The 22,630-nt window shown below is 36.0% G+C and overlaps 1 protein-coding gene across 3 annotated transcripts in view; it reads left to right on the forward strand.

Moving 5' to 3' along the window:
* USP47 (ubiquitin specific peptidase 47) overlaps positions 1-22,630 on the forward strand; it is a 124,839-nt gene that overhangs the window by 90,092 nt on the left and 12,117 nt on the right. For 2 of the 3 annotated variants that reach the window (XM_066250968.1, XM_066250970.1), the window contains 10 exons: positions 491-658; positions 3,216-3,347; positions 3,769-3,845; positions 4,387-4,442; positions 6,812-6,924; positions 7,530-7,634; positions 11,537-11,744; positions 14,867-14,982; positions 17,913-18,032; positions 20,895-21,672. In XM_066250968.1, coding sequence (XP_066107065.1) covers positions 491-658; positions 3,216-3,347; positions 3,769-3,845; positions 4,387-4,442; positions 6,812-6,924; positions 7,530-7,634; positions 11,537-11,744; positions 14,867-14,982; positions 17,913-18,032; positions 20,895-21,672 — 1,873 coding nt within the window. The remainder of the gene's footprint in view (positions 1-490; positions 659-3,215; positions 3,348-3,768; positions 3,846-4,386; positions 4,443-6,811; positions 6,925-7,529; positions 7,635-11,536; positions 11,745-14,866; positions 14,983-17,912; positions 18,033-20,894; positions 21,673-22,630) is intronic. The other variant, XM_066250969.1, reaches the window with a different exon arrangement.

Here is a 22,630-nt window from a genome sequence, read left to right on the forward strand (position 1 = left end):
ACAAAGGAGTTTCAGGAATGATCTCTTTGGACTTTGTATAGAGATCTGAAGTTGGTTTTTGCCTCCATTTTTCCTTAACAACGAAAGGGATGAAGATTATACGTTAGATGCAGCCCCTACAGCAAAGTTCTTGGCAAAAAAAATTGGTGCTTATTTTATATTGCTTGGTTAATTCAAGAATGTCTATGCAATACCTTAGAGAATAATTCTTAAATTACTTAAATAAAAACATTTTTAGATATGTGTGTAAAATATTAAAGGAAAAGGGGGAAAGAGTTGTTTTAGGATTTCTAAGTAGTACATTAATATGAATGCTTTTAAAATGTAGTTTGTTGGTTTCATATTTTTAAAGTCACTTTTTAAGAAAAACTAAAATAAAATATTTTCATTAATAATAAGGTATGTGAAGAAGAAGCACGTGGAGTTTTACCTGAGTATATATTTTTCCTTTAATTAGTGTGTAATTGTAAGATGCTTATGTTTTATTAAGAAATCTCCTCAGACAGAAAGTTGCACTGACAGTGGAGCGGAGAATGAAGGCAGTTGTCACAGTGATCAAATGAGCAATGACTTCTCCAATGATGACGGTGTTGATGAGGGGATCTGCCTTGAAAGCAATAGTGGAACTGAAAAGATTTCAAAACCTGGTCTTGAAAAGGTACCTTCTATAGTTTGTGGGTTTTAGTTGAAAGAGAGAACAATGTAATCTCTGAGCTGATATATATATATATATATATATATATATATATATATATATATGGCTGTGTGACCAATAAAGTTCTCTTTTAATTTTTGAAAATTAAAACTTTTTAAGGTATTGTTTTCTTATGCATTTATGTAACTATAATTAAACTTATGAAAAACTACTTAAAGATGGCATTAATTTCTAGAAGACTGAACTGTGATTATGTAGGCAAGGTGGGTGATGGTGTGGAAGGGGTCCTAGTAATCAGGACTTCTGCCTTTTAAGTTGCAGCAAGACTACATATTATATCTTAGAGTTCTTTCATATAGCCAAATGAAAACATTAGATTTTTTGGTTTTTATAATTCTGTCTATAGAACACTATAGGAAACAGTTAGTAATAGGACTGATCTTGTTACGCTGAGGGAAAGATAAAGCCCTCAGTCTGCTTCCTCTTCCCATCCCCACCTCTCACTCCCACCCGCAACCCCATGACAGCCCTTAGGACACTTCAGAAAATGTTCGAGTTCCATGGATTATAATTTTAAAACTACAAAACTGGATGATCTCTAGGAGAAAATCTTTTTTCTCACTGTGTCAGTGATTTTTAACATTTTATCAAACTGTTTCTTTCTCATTTATATAATCTGCTTTATTGAGGGGAGAATTACAGGTCGAATATCTTGAGCATGGTGTGAAATGAATCACTAGCATGAAGACTGATTGCTAGCTCAGTCTTAGAGTCATATTGCATATACATGCTTTTTTAGGCCATATTTGAGAATGGAATTTCACTTGCATAGATCTATTTTAGACCAATACCAATATTATCACCATCATCATCCTTTACCTTTTAAAATGATCTATTTATTTCAGGGAAAATAGATGAGTGTAAATTACTATGAAATGAATAATGTAGAGGATACATTATAACTTAGTATAAAGAATATTACATTCAAGCAAGGGTTGGTACACTGCCTTAAGAGCAAAATCCAACCCTCTGCCTGTTTTTCTGCATAGACCAGAGGTTCTCAACCTGTGGGTTGCGACCCCGGCAGGGATCCAACGACCAAAACACAGGATCGCGACCCATAGGTTGAGAACCGCTGGCATAGACAATTATGTCCTTTTTACCCTGGTCTTACTAGGTAGGGCTTTCCTTACAATGTTGAATAGGTGTGGTGGGAGAGAATATGCTAGCCTTGTTTCTAGTCTCACGAAGGACATGTTCAGTCTCTCATCTTTCAGTATGATGTTGACTATAGGTGTTTTGTGGATGTTCTTTATCAGATTGAGAAGGTTCTCCTCTTCGCAGTTTGTTGAGTTTTAAACTTGAATGGGTATTGGGTTTTGTCAGATGCTGTTTCTGGGTCAATTGATATGATCATATAATTTTTCTTCTTTAACCTGGATTACATAGATCAGCCAGTTTCAAATGGTGTACTGGTACGAATTTTTTAAACGTCCAGTACCTTGACTATTTAGGCAGGGACCCTGACCTCTCTTTCCTTAGATTGTCAGATAAAAATCTGACTATAACTAACACAACAATAGCTGTCCATTGTGAATGAATCAAAATTATGCCTTTTTTTTTTGGTCAGACTGGCAAAATATATTTTTTAGTGTGCTATAGGATTTTGTTAATTAATTTATGTGTGCCAAGAGATGAAAAAGGTTGAAAATTGCTGACATAGATTGATTTTCTAAAGTTGAACCAGCTCTGCATACCTAAAAGATGAAATCAGTAGGTCACTGTATTACAGATATTACATAAATACAATAATTGTTCCATATTGTTATCTGCTTTAGTTCCTTTGTAAAGGAAATAGAATATACATATATTTTTTTATAGAAAAAAAGAGAGAGGAAGGGAGAGAGAGAGAGATGAGAAGCATCAACTCACTTGTGTCACTTTTAGTTCTTTGATTGCTCATAGGTGCCTTGATGGGGGGGGAGCACTCCAGCCCAACCAGTGACCCTTTGTTCAAGCCAGTGACCTTGGGACCTTGGGATCATGTTGATGATCCTGTGCTCTAGCCAACGACCTGCACTCAAGCTGGTGACCTCAGGCGTTTCAAACCTGGGACCTCAGTGTCCCAGGTGGGTGCTCTTATCTACTGTGCCAGCACCAATCAGGCAGAAATAGAATCTTATTTGAATAAAAAAGTTATTTGATATTTTTTTATCTTAACTGCACATCTTAGAATAGTCTTATAATTGGCATTTCTAAAATTTTAGACTATTTTCTTTTTTACACAAATCAATAAATTACATTTTAGATATGCATAGCTTTAGAGATTATATCATAATTAAAATGCGAAGGGGAATACACTTACTAAAAAACTTGTGATATATAAAATTATATGGTTACTTGCCATTTTAATTATCTTAGAGGAAAGTTAACCTACCATAAATGTATAAGACAACTAACATGATATACTTCACTATATATTAATAGCAAATAGGAAATATATAAATAAGGGTTTTGTGTTTTTCCTCTTCTTGAGTTACCTTTATTTTTTTTCCCTTAGAATTCCTTGATCTATGAGCTCTTCTCCGTTATGGTTCATTCAGGGAGTGCTGCTGGTGGTCATTATTATGCTTGTATAAAGTCATTCAGTGATGATCAGTGGTACAGCTTCAATGATCAACATGTCAGCAGGGTAAGGAGTGTTTATTGTTTTTTTTAAGATTATAATTATAAAAAAAAGAGAAGGGATGTTTCGATAACAGGGTTTATTGAAATGGGAGAGTGTGTCCAGTGAAGCATTTTAAGACACATACCAAATTAGTGTTTTATTATTGCTTTCAGTAAATTTCTTGCTTTGTTATTATTACTGTTATTTCTTGGTTTGGTTTTGTTTGGGGTTTACTGAGTGTTTCCAGAGAGACTCCCAATTTTCCCCTTGTCCTGAGCCTTCATGTAGGATGATTAGGAGCACTAATTCTGATTGGTCACTAGTAGCCACTAATTATGATTGTTATCTGGGTGATCCATTTAACTCTGAGTTTAGAAGTTGGGTTACATATTGATGTAAAGGTAATGGTGTTGCAGATTTTTATCAAAATTAAATAATTTTTTAGATAACACAAGAGGACATTAAGAAAACACATGGTGGATCTTCAGGAAGCAGAGGGTATTACTCCAGTGCTTTTGCAAGGTAAATAACTGTGATTTTTAGTGTCTGCAAATTAATTATAGCTTCTCAACATTTTTCACCATTTAAAGGTTTAACCCAGAGGTTGGCAAACTACAACCCATAGGCCAAATCCACTATTTAGAAATAGAGTTTTATTGAAACACCACCATATTCATTTGTTTAAATATTGTATGTTGATCTATTCCACCACAGCAGCAGAGTTAGGTAATTGCAACACAGATCATACTTTTACTATCTGACCCTTTCCAGAATAATTATTGCTGACTCCTGACTTAACTATAGTAATCATTCTAGGACATAGATTTTTTTAAGATTCCTATGTTACTAAGAGGAGGTACAGAATATTCTCATAAATGTATCAGTAAAAGCAAAGTAGATTTTTTTTCTAGAATGTTTTAAATTTTAACCTGTTTGAAAACAGTTTCATGATTTTTTAATTGTTTGAAACAACAAAAAACATTTTAAATAAATATTTGATGCTAGAAAATAGAATCTTTACAGTCTACTTTTGTCTCCATTAATCTTTTTGTATGTCTACTAGCTCCACAAATGCGTATATGCTGATATATAGACTGAAGGACCCAGCAAGAAATGCAAGTATGTTAACATGTAATTATTTGATTCTAATCTGCAGTATAAACTAATTTCTTTTGCAAGTTTTGCAAACCCAGATAACCACTCTGTGTGTGTGTGTGTGTGTGTGTGTGTGTGTGTCTGTGTGTGTGTGTGACAGAGACACAGAGAGGGACTAAGAGGGACAGACAGGCAAGAAGAGAGACAGATGAGAAGCATCAGTTCTTCATTGCAGCTCCTTAGTTGTTCATTGATTGCTTTCTCATATGTGCCTTGACCGGGGGCGAGTGACGCCTTGCTCAAGCCAGCAACCTTGGGCTTCAAGCCAGCAACGTTTGGGCTTCAGGCCACCGACCATGGGTTCATGTCTATGATCCCACACTCAAGCTGGTGACCTCCAGGTTTTAAACCTGGGTCCTCCGCTTCCCAGTCTGACGCTCTATCCCCTGTCCTACTGTCTGGTCAGGCTCAGATAACCACTTTTAACTGATAGAACAATTAGGGTTTTTTTTATGCATTGAATAATTAATTATAAAGACTAATGAGATAATACCAACTGGTAAAAACACTTGAGAAAAAAAATGAAGTTTTTAAATATATTATGGAACAAAACTTACTCTGGATTAAGTAAACCAGTTATTATTTGCAGTAAGACTGTATTATGTGCAGTTTGGTTTAGTGATGACGATAACCTCTAGACCTGTGCAACAGTCATAACTCACCAGCTGCATGTTCCAGACCAAGTTATTTAATTTTTCTTACATTCCACATGTGTAAAGTAGGAAAAAATTATAGTATTTTTCAGGGTTGTTATAAAAATTAAATGAGATAATATAGTAAAAACTCAAATTTAGCTATTGGGTATTTTTCCTATTATAATTGTTTTGGGTATTTAGTATCTAAATATGTTGGGGACCCTAGATGAAGTTAACTTCCCACTTACCACTCTGGAAATTTCTTCAGAACTAGAATTAAATATCTGCTGTTTGCCTAAAAAGCAAGTAAAGTTTTATGAGTCTAGTATGCCTTTTTTATTATATTTTAATTTTACTAACAACTCCCTAAAATAATTCTGTATACAAAGCATGTGCGGTTGTCTTTTTGTTGTTGTTAATTATTACTTTCCAAAAATTGCAGCTCCTTCCTGTTTTTACTTGCTATCTCTGAATTTGTATCACAAATAGGTAGAGGTGTGTGCTTGTGCCTGAACATAGTTATATATGCACAGATGCTGTGTTTGCTTGTATTCTTTTCATATTTAAAATAATATATTCACTATTACTGATTTTAACATATGTTCTTTATTTGGAAACTACCATACTAGGAATAAATCGATTTTAAGCTGTACATTTTATTACATTTTTGTAAGCTTTCATTAGATTGTGAAGTCACTTGACACAGGACTTAGGACTTATTTATCTTTTCTGCAGCAGCACAGTCCAGGGTCTTTTATAGTGGCTTTTCAATAATTTACTTATAGAATTAATGAAAAGAAAGGTAATTATAACAAGAAGTCATTTTAAAACAAAGATTTCGGAGTAGATGTAATCATTTGATATAACCTAAAAAGGAACTTGTGTAGTGTCAGAGGTACTGAAGGCAGACCCAGGATTTAGTTCATAGGCCTCTTTGGCACCCAGCATTCCAGATATTTCCACTAGAGCAGAATACTCAGCTTTCCTTATTTACTCCCTAGCTCTAGATTTGTGATGAAGCACCAGGGGGCGCTCTGTGTACATCATGGAATATTTTAGAATTAGTATTTCTGAGATCAGTAGATTTTGTAACTATAAATTGTTCTCATTTAATGCTTGATAATCACTGGCTTTATTAAGCAGTGTCATCTTATAATGTCACTTTTAATACTTTGAGTTATATATGAAATTCTTTGATAAAAAGACAGCTTTGAGAACAAAAACAGTAGCAACAGCAACAGCATTTATTATATTTTAGTATATCCCGGGTAATAACTATGGGGTAGGTGTTGGTAAAAGCTAAAGAAACCAAACTCTAGAGAAGGAAACTTGCCCAGACTCACTTAATTTTATGGTGATAATGTGATTTGAAATTAGAAATAGTTTTATTTCTGGGTTGCAAAGAAGCTTTTTTATTCTAAAAACCCTAATCTACATAGAGGTGTCCTGGAACAAACAGCTATTATGGATAAAGACGACTTGTTAAAATAGGAGACATACTATGTGTTATTATTAACTACCTCTTTCCCCTTGTCTGGAAGGAGCTCATGTTTCAAGTTGAGAGATTTATGTAATTACAATATATTTTGATGAGAGCTTTAGTAGAGTTATATGTACAGTGTGAATGTTGTAGAACAGATTAAATAAAGGAAGCTCAATTTCAGTGACACTGTCTTACCCTGTTTTTATTATTAATAGAATTTCTAGAAGTAGATGAATATCCAGAACATATTAAAAATTTGGTGCAGAGAGAAAGAGAATTGGAAGAACAAGAAAAGAGGCAACGAGAAATTGAGCGCAACACATGCAAGGTTAGGTTTCATAATTTTACTTTTAATTGTAAAGTGCTACTGATGTTTGCTTAACTGCAGTTCTCATAGCTAACTAATTGGGCTGATTCTGTAGATACTTATACTATCATGTTCATTAAGCAGTATAACCAACTATATTATTGAGGTAAGATATGATTTTATAGTATGCATTAGAGAGCACTAAGATGTAGTGATAATACTTCGTGCTGGTGAGGTTACAATAAGATGAACATTGTCACACTCTGCTACAAAAAGAATAAATGTATAAAAAAATTTTTGCCTAGATATTGAGTGGAATTTATCAAGAACTTGATGCAAATTTATATTATTTTATATATATAATTAAGGAAATATTTACTAATGAGAAAATTTTTACCACAGGGACATTTATCACACTGTTTTCCAAACTAGGGGTAAATTGGAAAAAACCTGAATGTATATTACTAGAGGAATGATTATATAAATTACGATATATGCTTAAAAAGAAATATACTTGTTAAAATTGATGGTATAGTTTTTTAACAATTAGGAAAAAGGTGCTGTCTATAGAAGTATTAAGCTTTGACTTAAGATCTGCTAAATTGATGATATTTTACAATTTCTAGATAAAATTATTCTGTTTGCATCCTGTTAAACAAGTAATGATGGAAAATAAACTGGAAGTTCATAAGGATAAAACATTAAAGGAAGCAGTAGAAATGGCTTACAAGGTATGTTTAATTGTTAGCATTTAATTACTGATATCATAGATGTAACACTATTAAGATATTTTCAAGTTTTTATTAGTAGTAATATAAGTACTTGTAATAACAGTGATAGCCCATTTAAATCATTTATCTTTTAAAAGGATGGTTTATATACCTCTTCTTTGAAACATAGTTGGTTTTGTGAAATTCCTCAAAAAATATTTTATCTGTTTACATGCATTTAACATATTTTTGAGTGTCTATTATATGAGACATTAGAGGCACTAGAGTGAATAAGACAACATGAGATGTTAGAGATACCAGAGTGAACAAGACATGCTCCCTGACCTCACTGTGTTTATAATCCATTGGGGATAAAAACAAACAAAAAACATTTAAACAGTAAAATTTGCAAATGTTTTACTGTTTAGATGCTGTAAAGCAAACCAGTAGTTGATTGGGATTATTTATTTTGAGACTTTCACCCTGAGAAGGAGACAGCTATGTGAAAAGTTGGGGAAGAATATTTTAAGTAGAGGTGACTGCATGTGTAAAGACTGAATTGAGGAAGTACTAGCATGACCAGGAAACTGAAAGAAGGGACATTATGTTGGATTGTCTTGAATCAGAATAGAGAAGCATAAAATGAAATTAGAGACTTGCAAGAATACAAGTTGGCATTTTCTAAGAATAGTGGTAAGGTGTTAGTGGGTTTTGAAAGGCAAATAGAATATGAAGCATTCTTTAACCAGATTATTCTGTCATTTGTGAGACTTGACAAATATTTTTGCTGTTTTCTATAAACAATATCATTGACTAAAATTAAACAGTCATTACCTAGAGAAAAAAACTGCATACTACATTACTTTATAATTATATTATAATTATAATAGAACCAACGAGGGAACTGGAAATAATACACAGAAACCTGACATTGTTTCTCAAAGTGTGATTCAGCACAACCTGCACCAGGATTGCATTCCTATTAAAAAACTAATTCCTGCCTAACCTGTGGTGGTGCAGTAGATAAAGCGTCAACCTGGAAACGCTGAGGTTGCCGGTTCAAAACCCTGGGCTTGCCTGGTCAAGGCACATACGGGAGTGGATGCTTTCTGCTCCTCCCCCCTTCTCTCTCTCTCTCTCTCTCTCTCTCTCCCCTCTTTATAATGAATAAATAAAATCTTTATAAAAAACTAATTCCTGCCAAATGAATCTGAGTTTCTGTGTTGGTGCCCAGGATTATGCATTTTAAGCAAGTACCTTTGGTGATTTTTAAGCATACTGAAGTTTGAGACCTACTTTGTATTAGGTACCTGGTTCTTTGTAGACATCAGTATTAAAAATTGATATGTGACTATTTTAATTAACATCACTGTTCCTCACTAAACTGTTAGCACTTACAATGGCAAGAGTGTTCTGGTTTTGTTCACAATTGCATTTTCATTACTTTAGACTGGTATATAGGAGAGTCAAAAATTACATGGTTATGTAAATGAGTAAGTAAATGAACAAACAATAAAATTGATGAATGGATGGCTTTGAATTCACCTTATTGAAGTAAAAATCCTTTAAATATGCAGGTACCATTTTTGCAAAACCATAGTGCAATCAGATTAGACTAAAATAGAGAAAATGTCTTAAAACAGTTTTACACAGTAAGGTCAATCAGTGATAGCAAGCAGTAAGGGAGCTTATATTCCATCAGTTTTTAATTCAGGAAGAAAAAAATATTGTCTTAAAAATAGGAAGTAACAGTTTACAAACATAAAGAATTAAGCAAACAGAACAGAGAAATAAATCAGTCTTATGTCCCAAAAATAGAGTTCATCTTTGAAGATGAGAGTGAGGGTGAGTAGAGGTCAGCGAAGTTGAGTAGAGGACATGTTTTTCTTTCTTTTTTTTTTTTATTTTAATTTTATTCATTTTAGAGAGGAGAGAGAAAGGGAGAGAGAGAGACAGAGAGGGAGAGAGAGAGGAGAGAGAGACAGAGAGAGAAGATGGGGAGGAGCTGGAAGCATCAACTCCCATATGTACCTTGACCAGGCAAGCCCAGGGTTTCGAACCGGCGACCTCAGCATTTCCAGGTCGATGCTTTATCTACTGCGCCACCACAGGTCAGGCCATGTTTTTCTTTCAAGTCACAATTGCAAAACTTAAAACAGGTTTCTTTTTTTTTTCCCCTTGTCAAATGAGAGGCAAGGAGGCAGGGAGACAGATTCCTGCTTGCGCTCTGACTGCTATCCACCTGGCAAGCCCTGTCTGGGGCTGATGCTCTGCCCATCTGGGGCCACTTCTCCATTGTTCAGCAACTGAGCTATTTTAGTGCCTGAGGCAAGGCCTTGGAGCCATCCTCAGCGCCTCGGGGTCAACTAGAGAAAAAAAGAGAGAGAGAAAGAAGGGGAAGGAGTGAAGAAGTAGATGGTCACTTCTCCTGTGTGCCTTGACCAGGAATTAAACCCAGGAGTTCTATATACCGGGCTGATGCTCTACTGCTGAGCTAACCGGCCACAGCCAAATGAGGTTTCTATGTTGCATCCAGGGCATACTATATACTAGTGACTTGGGAGAGGGAGCAATTTTATGATAGGAATGTCTATTCCCTGAACTGTAGGTATCCTGGAGGCTAGTATTGAAGGGAGGTGGTCCAAAGAGGAATGAGCAGCACTTGGGAGACACAGATGCTACTGCTTGTATGGTAGCTCTATGAGGCATGCTGTCCTCCTGTACTTAGGGAGTTACCAGTTCTCCAAAGTGGATTAAAAAAAAAACAAAAGATGCATGTTCTAGTTCAGGCGTGGCCAACAGTTTTTGCCCCCAGGCCAGATTAGAAAGAAAACTTTTTTCACAGGCCGGACGAAATATTCAAATTAAAAAATGTTAAATACAAAAACAATTAGTTTAAGTAAACAAAATTTTATTATGTAATTTGTTTATGAATAAACATGAGTGAAAAAATTTTAATATACAATATTATTTTAATAAAAATTTATTTTAATAAAAATATAATTACATACCATTTAAATATCCAAACTGTATCGCAATCAATCGAAACAATATTTAATTAATAGAATGAGCTTGAAGAGGTTATATCACAAATAAAACAATTATTTCGTTTTACAAACAGCCTGGACACGTTTTCAGTTATCAACTGCAGCTATTGTCTATGCTACAGTGCCACTTGATTCAGCAAACTTGACCACAAAAATAACGAATTGTTTGACCTTGGGTGTGCACTGGCAAACTCCACCTAAAAGAATGTGGGTTTCACATTGCCGCCACTAAACGTCAAACAGTTCATATCGAGTACAGACGAGTACAAAAGTTTTAAATCTTTATAATGGAATTAAAAAAAAAAAGTATCACAAATCCATTCAATCAATTATTGGAAGTTAATCCTAGATTAGTCACATGCGGAATTCTTTTCCGCGTATCACTATCTTCTTAAATATCTCGGTTTCCAGTAATCAAGGATGCTTCCACTTCTGAGTAGCTGAGATTTTAAAGTAGCAGAGAATATTAAAAATTTAATCACAGGCTGCATAAACTCATTAACCAGCCCACAGGCCATATGTTGGCCATGCCTGTTCTAGTTGGTAGTTTTCCCCTTATGTTTCTAGCTTAGTGGTCCATCTAAAGTTTAGAATGTTAACTTTTTTTTAAACAAAAAATGTCCTTAAAACATGTTAGTGCATAGGCTGTGTGATTTGAGGGATAATGAAATATGGTTATTTAAAAATAGCATTTAAGTTGTGCTTTTAACTTGGATTTCTTTGAGCTTTTATGCAAATCATAAACATGGAGATTTTATTGTTTGTTAGGACCTGTTAAGAGATGTTCTAAATGAGAACTCTAAATGTGAGTGCAGTTACCCAACAGACTAAAAAAATTATGTTTTTTCTTTTTTCTTGGTGGTGGTTTTATTTTAGATGATGGATTTAGAAGAGGTGATACCCATGGATTGTTGTCGCCTTGTTAAATACGATGAGTTCCATGATTATCTTGAACGATCGTACGAAGGGGAAGAAGATACACCAATGGGACTTCTACTAGGTGGAGTCAAGTCAACATATATGTTTGATCTGCTTTTGGAGACAAGAAAACCTGATCAGGTTTTTCAGTCTTACAAACCTGGGGGTAAGGAATTTTACGGTATTTTGAGTAGTACTGGACTTAAAATTTTCATTGTATTTTGTTGATGGAAATGAATTTAATTATAATTATTCATGTTCTTAAAATACTGTAAATGTTCTTCGGATAGTTTCTGTAGGTTGGTAAGTAGTCAGTATCAGGCTTGTAATTAAATTCTTGACTACTTTCAAAGACCTATACACAAAATTTAATAACAACAAAACGTCTAGTTTATAGTGTTGAGTGGGATTTCTCTTCTTCGGTATTGGATAATCTTCCCTTTCCTTCCCCATTTATAAAGAAGACCCTGGAACAAAAAAATGTATATTCTCCTAAAGACTTAGAGTCTGTTTTTCAGAGTCTCCTTGAAAAAGATGGTTTAGCCTGACTGGTGGTGGCACAGTGGATAAAGCGTCACCCTGAAATGCTAAGGTTGCTGGTTTGAAACCCTGGGCTTGCCTGTTCAAGGCACATATGGGAGTTGATGTTTCCTGCTCCTCTCCCGCTTCTTTCTCTCTCTTTCTCCTCTCTAAAAAGATTTTTTTTTTAAACTATCACTAGAAAAAGGTGGTTTCATGCCTGACCAAGCAGTGATGCAGTGGGTTGAGCATCGGCCTAGGGCACAGAGGACGCAGGTTTGAAACTTCGAGGTCACCAGCTTGAGCATGGGGTCACTGACTTGTGAGTGTGGGATCGTAGATGTGACCTCATGCTTGCTGGCTTGAGCAAGGAGTCACTGGCTCAAGCTGGAGCCCCCCTCCTTCGCCCCATCAAGGCACATATGAGAAAGCAATCAGTGAACAGCTAAGGTGCTGCAACTATGAGTTGATGCTTCTCGTCTCTCTTCTCTTCCTTCCTGTCTGTCCCTGTCTGTCTCCCTCTCAAAACAAAGGAAAAAATGGTTTTATAACCCATTATTGCCAGCATATTTAATTTTTCCCCATTCTCCATTTCTATAGGTCTCAGGGACTTCAGCTTTTTTTGTTTTTATTGAATCTGTCACATTTCTCAGTATGGAAGCATTTTTGGGTTTTTTTTTTTCAATTTGAAACTGATCTGGAAAGCAAAATACCATGCCCCTAGCTTTACCCAGTCATTCCTAAAGACAGTTGTTACATGTCCAAAATTTTTTAGACATGTAACAAAATTTTTACTATATTTATATTATAACAAATAGGGCAAAATCAAAATGTTTTAATTTCCCCCCCCAATTTCTTACTGTTGTTTTCTTGACCCTAATTCCCTTGTGTTGATTGTTAATCAGAAATCACGTTTATGTTCTTTTATTCCAAAAAGCTGAATTAACAAAAATTTCTTCTCTTTCGAATTCTGTTCCTCCATGGACTCTGTACACCTCCTTTTTAATGAAGACTCCTCTTTCCAAAGTAGATGAAGTGTGATGTTCTTTCAAGGGCTCCCTCAGTCAGACTGCCCTATTTGTAAAGCATTTCTTTGGAGCATTTTTTTGCAGATTATTTTTGAGCTAGGTAGTAGCAACTACAGTCACAGAATAACATGAGCCGGCAATAAAACCATTTCTTTTTAAAATAAGAGTTTATTTGAACCAACCTTGATGTCAGGGAGCAAGATCTCAAATGCTCTTGATAAAACATTTTTTGTTGTTGTTGTTATTGTTTTTAAAGATAGGGACAGACAGGAAGGGAGGGAGATGAGAAGCATCAATTCTTCGTTATGGCACCGTAGTTGTTCATTGATTGCTTTCATATATGTGCTTGACTGGGAGCTCCAGCCGAGCCAGTGACCTCTTGCTTAAACCAGCAACCCTGTGCTCAAGCCAGATGAGCCCATACTCAAGCCAGCAACCTTGGGGTTTCAAACCTGGGTCCTTTGCATCCCAAGCTGACACTCAGTCCATTGTGTTACCACCTGGTCAGGCTAAAAACTACTTTTTGTATTTTTCTGAAGTGAGAAGCAGGGAGGCAGAGACAGACTTCCGCATGCGCCTGACTGGGATCCACCCGGCATGCCCATTTAGGGGGCGATGCTCTGTTGCAACCAGAGCCATTCTGGTGCCTGAGGCGGAGGCCATGCAGCCATCCTCAGTGCCTGGGCCAACTCTGTTCCAATGGAGCCTTGGCTGCGGGAGGGGAAGAGAGAGACAGAAAGAGAGAGAGGGAAGGGTGGAGAAGCAGATGGGGGCTTCTCCTGTGTTCCCTGGTCGGGAATCGAACCCAGAACTTCCACACGCTGGGCCAACTCTCTACCACTGAGCCAACCGGCCAGGGCTAAAACTACTTTTTAGAAAGAGAACTCTGTGCATGTGAATTGTAAAACTTATAAATAATTGCATTTATTCATTAATAATCAAGACTTTAGGAGAATATTTTGTCAGATTTAGATTAGCAACACAGAGAAAAAAACTGAGGATTGACATATACAGTACTACATATAAGAGATTAAACTACTTAAGCTAGATAATAACTTAAATGTAGTGATTGAAGAACATTTATTTTTCTGATAACTGAAAGTTTAGTTATATATGATCTCTTGAAAACAAGTGGAGTTGGTGTTAAATTGTAATATGAAGATTTTAAGTGAAAAAACAAAACTTTTAAAACAAAACAGTTTTTCTGTTGAAATTTTTAGTAGGATACAGAAAATACTCTTTTGAGGAAAGTCTTTGATTATAAACAAGGTCTTGAATGGTTTAATAAGGGTTCAAAAGCAAGTAGGGCTGCTATGTCCCCCTTTACTGTTTGTTTTGCACTCTGTAGTTATTTATATGTATTTAGTGTTGTAGTTTGGGTATGTATTTTGGAACTCTGGATATATATTTTTAATATGCTTAATAAATTTGACAGGGGTGTTATGTTTTATAGGGAAACAAAGATGTATTTTTTTAAAGTCCCATTTCTACTTTTGTCATTTTTAAAAAAGAGATCTAGAACTTTTTTGATTAGGCCCATTTCTATATCTTTGTTTGTAATGTGACACATTGTGAAAGAAGTTTTAACATGTGTTATACATGTATAACATACCTCATTTTGATAATTAGAAAAAATGTTATCTTTCCCATCTATTAGAAAAAATATTAAGAGTATATAACTCATGTGAAAAAGTTTTAAAAATAACCTGCAGTTATGTTTCTTTTTTTTCAAATGTGACAGAAGTGATGGTGAAAGTACATGTTGTTGATCTAAAGGCAGAATCTGTAGCTGCTCCTATTACTGTTCGTGCTTATTTAAATCAAACAGTTACAGAGTTCAAACAACTTATTTCAAAGGTAAGTTTTAAAATTGGTTAGTGAATATTTTTGAGTGCTTGCTCTGCACACAGCATTGTGTGATATAGCAATGAGTAAGATATAGGTATCAATATTTACTCTGAGTCAGTATTTACAGCTAGGAGACAACTATAACTAGAAGAGAGGAACACTTCAAATAGAAGAAACAGATTGACTAAAGCAGGGATCCCCAAACTACGGCCCACGGGCCGCATGTGGCCCCTTGAGGTCATTTATCTGGCCCCCGCTACACTTCTGGAAGGGGCACCTCTTTCATTGGTGGTCAGTGAGAGGAGCACAGGATGCATCCTGTGGTCCTGGAGTATTGTATGTGGCAGCGCAGCAAAGCGCGGCATCGCTCACGTACAGTACTACTTCTGGTGACGCGGGACACATGCATCACGGCTCCGGAAGCGCATCATATCACTTGTTACGGCTACCAGTGACAAATATGGAACTGGACATGGACCATCTCAGTAGCCAAAAGCAAGCCCATAGTTCCCATTGAAATACCGGTCAGTTTGTTGATTTAAATTTACTTGTTCTTTATTTTAAATATTATATTTGTTCCCGTTTTGTTTTTTTTTTTACTTTAAAATAAGATATGTGCAGTGTGCATAGGGATTTGTTCATAGTTTTTTTTTATAGTCCGGCCCTCCAACGGTCTGAGGGACAGTGAACTGGCCCCCTGAGTAAAAAGTTTGGGGACCCATGAACTAAAGTATCAAGAAAGTGTAAGGCAAGTTTATAACACAATGATGTGTGTGTTTGGCTGGATCATTGTAAAATACGTGCCTGGAAATTTAAGTTCAGTTATTTCGTGGCAGGTTTTTAAATAGTAAACAAAAATTTGGGCTCTATTTGTCGTAGACAGTAGGACGTATATTTTGTTTGTTTTTCTAAGTATATTGGTTTGATACGCTGTACTATACAGTGGTATACACTACTAGACTAGTGTTCCAGATAGAGAGAGGTGTCAGGAATGTAGGTGAGGAGGTTGTTGAAATAATTCAGATGAAGGCATATGCCTAGAAATACGAAGAGGTGTGGATTATAAAACTGATTATAAAAGGATATCTGTAGGATTTGTGATTGGAAATGTTGGTGTAAGGCAGGAGCACAGATGACCTGAGGAGTTTCAAACTTGAGTAACCACAAACGTGGTGATATAATAGAAGTAAAAGAATAAGGTTAGGAAGCAGATTTGACAGGAAAGGCGATAGATTAAATATTGGCCATATTATATGTGAGCTAATGATATATGCTCATTCAGACTTTCTGAGCTAGAAAACATAATGATGAAAACATTCACATTTTCTTGAAGAAAAAAAAAGAAAACTAGTCCATTGAGGAGAAATAATTAATCTTTCTATACTCAAGTGAACATTGAGTATACAAATAGGCAAAATTTTGCAGTGTCCCTAAACCCCAGGTTAAGATCTCTTGGTGTAGTGGAAATTGTACAGCAATCACAATAAGTTCAGTCCAGTTTTCAGTTATTCATCTTATGGTAATTTTGTCTTTTCTGTCCCCTGAGGTTTTAGTGCATCTTTTAACAGGTAGTATTAATAAAACAAAAAATTGCTCTGTGAAAAAAATTGTGTAAAGTATTATATAGAAGCTGGGTTTTAATTATTATGCTAAAAAATGACTTCTAACATTTTTGCCAAAGTAACAATTAGAGGAAACAAATCATATTATGAAGCCATATTTTATGATTAAATTGCTCATTAAAAAAAAAACTACATTACTGTAATTGCTCAGTGTAGAATACTCAAGAAACACGTGACATTCCCTTCCCTGAAGAAGCTAATAATTTTCTTGTCAAAAAATATGTCTGTAGAGAATAAAGCAGTTATAAAACATTGTGCCTGGAAGTAACAGTGTTTAAGCTAGGCTTCCTAGGAATTATTTATCATTAGTTGTATTGAAAACCAGTTATATGTTTTTAAATGTAATTATTTAAATCTGTTATTTTATGTGAAATTTATAAAATAACACCAAAAATTAAGGACATGGAATTCTAGAATAACTTAAAAATTTTTTTGTGTGTGTGTGTAGAATAACTTTAAATTTTGCCTACTAATTTAATCTCATTTTACACAGAAGAAAATTGATGTAGTAAAATTATTAATTATTCACAGAATTCAAAAGAACCCATGAAAAGTCAAGAAGTTATACAAAAAAAGGTTGATGTTTGACATCAGCTCCCAAAAAGTCAATTATTTTATCTCTTTGAATCAAATTTGTTCATTTACTTTGCAAGTTTGAGAGAAATAGAAATTTTGGTGAAAAATCATTACCTTTTTTTTTTTCTTTTGTATTTTTCTGAAGCTGGAAACGGGGAGGCAGTCTCCCGCATGCGCCCGACCGGGATCCACCTGGCATGCCCACCAGGGGGCTATGCTCTGCCCATCCCAGGTGTCACTCTGTTGTGACCAGAGCCACTGTAGCGCCTGAGGCAGAGGCCATGGAGCCATCCCCAGCGCCTGGGCCATCTTTGCTCCAATGGAGCCTCGGCTGTGGGAGGGGAAGAGAGATACAGAGAGGAAGGAGAGAGGGAGGGGTGGAGAAGCAGATGCGCACTTCTCCTGTGTGCCCTGGCTGGGAATCGAATCCGGGACTTTCGCACGCCAGGCCGACGTTCTACCACTGAGCCAACCAGCCAGGGCCAAAAGTCATTACCTTTAAAATAGTTTCAGAGCATATGTATATACTTTGTTCTCCTAATTTATAGCATTATTAATGAATGAGACTAATAATTTTTCTAGAGATTTTTAAAAATTTTTTAAACCTCTACTAAGATTATTTTCCTCTTAATTTTCTTTCTGTGGTTTTTAAGAACTCAGCATTGTCTTATTTTCTTATATTCCCAAGTCAAGCAGAAATATTCCTTAAAGTGCTTCTTTATTAAATTACTTTTATTATAGGCTATCCATTTACCTGCTGAAACAATGAGAATAGTGCTGGAACGCTGCTACAATGATTTGCGTCTTCTCACTGTGCCCAGTAAAACCCTGAAAGCTGAAGGCTTTTTAAGAAGTAACAAGGTATTTCTTATTTTTTCATTACTATTTTCTGTGCTGGTAAATAGCAAATGAAATTAAATTTAACATTGTAAGCTCAGCTATCCACCCTTTAGATTCTCACATCCTCCCAATAATTAACCTTGGTGTAGTCAGGTCAGATCTGGCTTTTCTCTGGCCTATGACTTAGTCTTGCTGGTCCTCCTCATTGTTTTATTCAAGCCCCAGATTAGCCCTGCCTTTTCAGTGAAGCCTTTATAACTATTTCTATCCACAATGATTATGTCCTCTAAATTTTATTCATTCTTGAGCTTCTCCCATAAAGTAGTACTTCATGGTGAAAGTTGGAGGCATGCCTAGTTTAGAGAAAATTATCATATTGGCTTCACCCAACCTTATTCTTTTTGTCTATTCATTTATCTCTTAGAAAAGAGAAAGTTCATGTTGATGTTTTTGTTTTATCTCTTGATATCATCATGTGTTTCATTATTTATCATTTTTCCTGTGTGTTCCTGACACCATTAATTTACTCTGGATAAATTACACTTAAAAAATGTTCTTGTTTGTTATCTTTTATATATTGCTTTTTACAGTCTCATTCATCTTCATTGTCTTTTATCTTATTTAACCATTTTTAGTATTGTTTATTAATCCAATGTGTAATTTTTATTTTATTTTTTCATTCAGTGAGAGGGGAGGCAGAGACAGACACCCCTTCATGCGCCCTGACTGGGATCCACCCAGCAAGCCCACTAGGGGGCAATGCTCTGTCCATCTGGGGTGTTGGCTCTGTTGCTCAGCAACCAAGCTCTTATTAGTGCCTGAGGCGGAGGCCGTGGAGCCATCCTCAGCACCCAGAGCCGACTCATTCCAGTAGAGCCATGGCTACAGAAGGGGAAGACAGAGAGAGAGAAGCAAGAGGTGGAGGGGTGGAGAAGGAGACGGGTGCGTCAGTGTGCCCTGACCGGGAATTGAACCTGAAACACCCACACACCAGGCCAATGCTCTACCACTGAGCCAACCAGCCAGGGCCATCTCTGTTTTCTTTTTAATACGTTTCTGTGGTATATTTGTTTATAATATTAAAATCTCTAATCTACCTTAATACTGGTTTAGGTTACGGAGTGAAAGAGATATATTTTTTCTTTAAATGGGTAACTGTTAGTCCTGATGTGTAACATTTATTGAATAATAGTTTTGTTTTTATTCAAAACTCAAAGCACTATTCATAATTGCCAAATCTGTGTATATGCATTTCAATTTTTAAACTTTATTATGGAAAGTTTAAAGTATAAATAGAAGTGAAGAGAATATTGTAATGACCCCCCCCATGTATTCATCACCTAGCTTCTATCATATCAACTTGTGTTTCATTTGTATTCAAGCACCTACTTCCCCCAGATTATTTGAAAAACATCCCCAGCATAAAATAATTTCATCTATAATCTGAATATATATCTGTAAAAGATGAGAAATCTTTTTAAAAACATTAATAATTATTACAACTAGGAAAATGAACAGAAATGCCTTAATATCAACCAATATCTCGTCAGTGTTCAAATTTCCCTAATGTTCTTAAAATTTTTTTCTAATAGGATTTGTTTGTTCAAATCAGTATCCAAATAAAGCCCATACTGTATCACTCAAGTCTTTTTTTTTTTTTTTAATTTAAGTAAGAGGAGAGGAGATAGACTCCTGCATGTGCCTTGGTGAGGATCCACCTGACAACCCCTACTGGGGTAATGCTCTGCCTACCTAGAGCCATGCTCATAACCATGCTATTTTTAGCTCCTGAGGTGGAGGCTCTATGGAGCCATCCTCAGTGCCCAGGCCTTTGTGCTCGAATCAGTCAAGCCATGGCTGCAGGAGTGGAAGAGAGAGAAGGTAGAGGGCAAGAAGCAAATGGACACTGCTCTTGTATATTCTGACCAGGAATCGAACCTGAGACATTCACATGCTAAGTCAATGCTTTATCACTGAGCCAACCAGCCAGGGCCTCTCAAGTCTATTTTTTTTTTTTTTTTGTATTTTTCTGAAGCTGGAAATGGGGAGAAACAGTCAGACAGACTCCCGCATGCGCCCAACTGGGATCCACCCGGCACACCCACCAGGGGGGGGCGCTCTGCCCACCGGGGGGTGATGCTCTGCCCCTCCGGGGCATTGCTCTGCCGAGACCAGAGCCACTCTAGTGCCTGGGGCAGAGGCTAAGGAGCCATCCCCAGCGCCCGGGCCATCTCTGCTCCAATGGAGCCTCCGCTGCGGGAGGGGAAGAGAGAGACAGAGAGGAAGGAGGGGGGGAGGGTGGAGAAGCAAATGGGCGCCTCTCCTATGTGCCCTGGCCGGAAATCGAACCCGGGTTCCCCGCACGCCAGGCCGATGCTCTACCACTGAGCCAACCAGCCAGGGCCTCTCAAGTCTATTTTAATATAAAGAATCCCCTGCATGTTTTTTGTTTGTTTCCTGATAGTTAATTTGCTATAGAATCAACTCATTTGTCCATTAGATTTTTTTTCTATAATCTGGATGTTGGTCTTGCGTTCCCACAATGTCTTTATATGTGTTTCTCAATCTATATTTGTACTAAGCTTTGATTTCCTAAAGAGGAGGATGTGGATACAGAAATTTTCTGAAAATGGACAACCCATAAGATATCTGCATGTGTGTGTGTTCTATTTTAGCATTGTTTTATGGCTAATTATAAACATATGAACATAATATTTCTTTTATATAGTCTCCAGAAACAATGAATGTGCCCTTTAGAAACATTACAGCCTGAAATTTATAACTTAATATGTACTGTCTGGTATTGACATGATATTATCCTTAGAATGAATGAGAATGTCATTGAAATTAGTGATGCAGTATAACTCTTTGATTTATATTTAGGTGTTTGTTGAAAGTTCTGAGACTTTGGATTACCAGATGGCCTTTACAGACTCTCATTTATGGAAACTCCTGGATCGGCATGCAAATACAATCAGATTATTTGTTTTGTTACCTGAACAATCCCCAGGATCTTATTCCAAAAGGACAGCATACCAAAAAGCTGGGGGTGATTCTGGCAATGTGGATGATGATTGTGAAAGAGTCAAAGGACCTGTGGGGAGCCTAAAGTCTGTGGAAGCTATTCTAGAAGAAAGCACGGAGAAACTCAAAAGCCTGTCACTACAGCAGCAGCAAGATGGAGATAATGGGGACAGCAGCAAAAGTACTGAGACAAGTGACTTTGAAAACATTGAATCACCTCTTAATGAGAGAGACTCTTCAGCATTAGTGGATAATAGAGAACTTGAACACCACATTCAGACTTCTGATCCTGAAAATTTTCAGTCTGAAGAACGATCAGACTCAGATGTGAATAATGACAGGAGTACAAGTTCAGTGGACAGTGATATTCTTAGCTCCAGTCATAGCAGTGACACTTTGTGCAATGCAGATAATGCTCAAATGCCTTTGGCTAATGGACTTGACTCTCATAGCATCACGAGTAGTAGAAGAACTAAAGCAAATGAAGGAAAAAAAGAGACATGGGATACAACCGAAGAAGACTCTGGAACTGATAGTGAATATGATGAGAGTGGCAAGAGTAGAGGAGAAATACAGTACATGTATTTCAAAGCAGAATCGTATGCTGCAGATGAAGGTTCTGGGGAAGGACATAAATGTATGTACTTGAAAACAGCTTGAAACAGCATCACTTATTGTCATTTTATTTAAATTTTTAGTTAAAAAAGAATCAGCTAAGAGTTAAGTACTTTGTTCTAAGACCACCCGTAACTTCCTGGAATATAAGACTATTCTCTATCGCCTTAGCTTTTATTTTCAATGCAGTTACTATGAACAGTGTTCATAGACCTGTGCAACACATTAGACTTATGATAGTAACGATCTCAAAACTTTGGTGAGATACATTATTTTAAAAAAAGAATATTTTAAAAATGAAATAATTATGATAAAAGTACTAAGTAAAAAAAAAATTAAGAAATATCGTATTTCCCCATGTAGAAGACGCACCCTTTTCCAAAAAATTTGGGATCTAAAAACTGGGTGCATCTTATACAGTGATTGTAGGTTATTTTACTTGCATTTCCCGCTTTCTTGCATGGATGAGGAGTTATATGCATTTTATGATGAATAAAATGAGTTTAATAACTTTATGAAATACATTTTTTTTCAATTTCTGGGCCCCAAAATTTTTATGTGTCTTATACATGGGGAAATATGGTAGTTTTAAAAGTAAGTAATATTAAAAAACAAACAAACACATACTTTAGAAAATGCTACATTCAGTGCCCAGAAAAACATTTTTGTTCATGTATCCTGATCTCGCTTTTCTTCATCCCCCAATGCAGTGCAAACAACTCCCTCCCACACCCCTGAAAAGTGCATACCTGGGAAAGGCAGAAGAAGGAAAGGTGCTTTTGCATTTTAAACTAATTAGGTCCAAATAACAGTGGAAATGTAACATTTATACATACATCTTGAAGAAACTCAAATGAGAAAATGTGAATTGGTGGGCCAAAATGGAGAAAGAGAAACTCTATAATAATGTTTCAGATTTCTATGGAGGTTATTTTTTTTATCCACTTCATAAGCTCATTAACTCACATTATGTTATTTAG

Source organism: Saccopteryx bilineata, chromosome 1, assembly GCF_036850765.1.
Source record: "Saccopteryx bilineata isolate mSacBil1 chromosome 1, mSacBil1_pri_phased_curated, whole genome shotgun sequence".
In the NCBI taxonomy this organism is placed as follows: Eukaryota; Metazoa; Chordata; class Mammalia; order Chiroptera; family Emballonuridae; genus Saccopteryx; species Saccopteryx bilineata.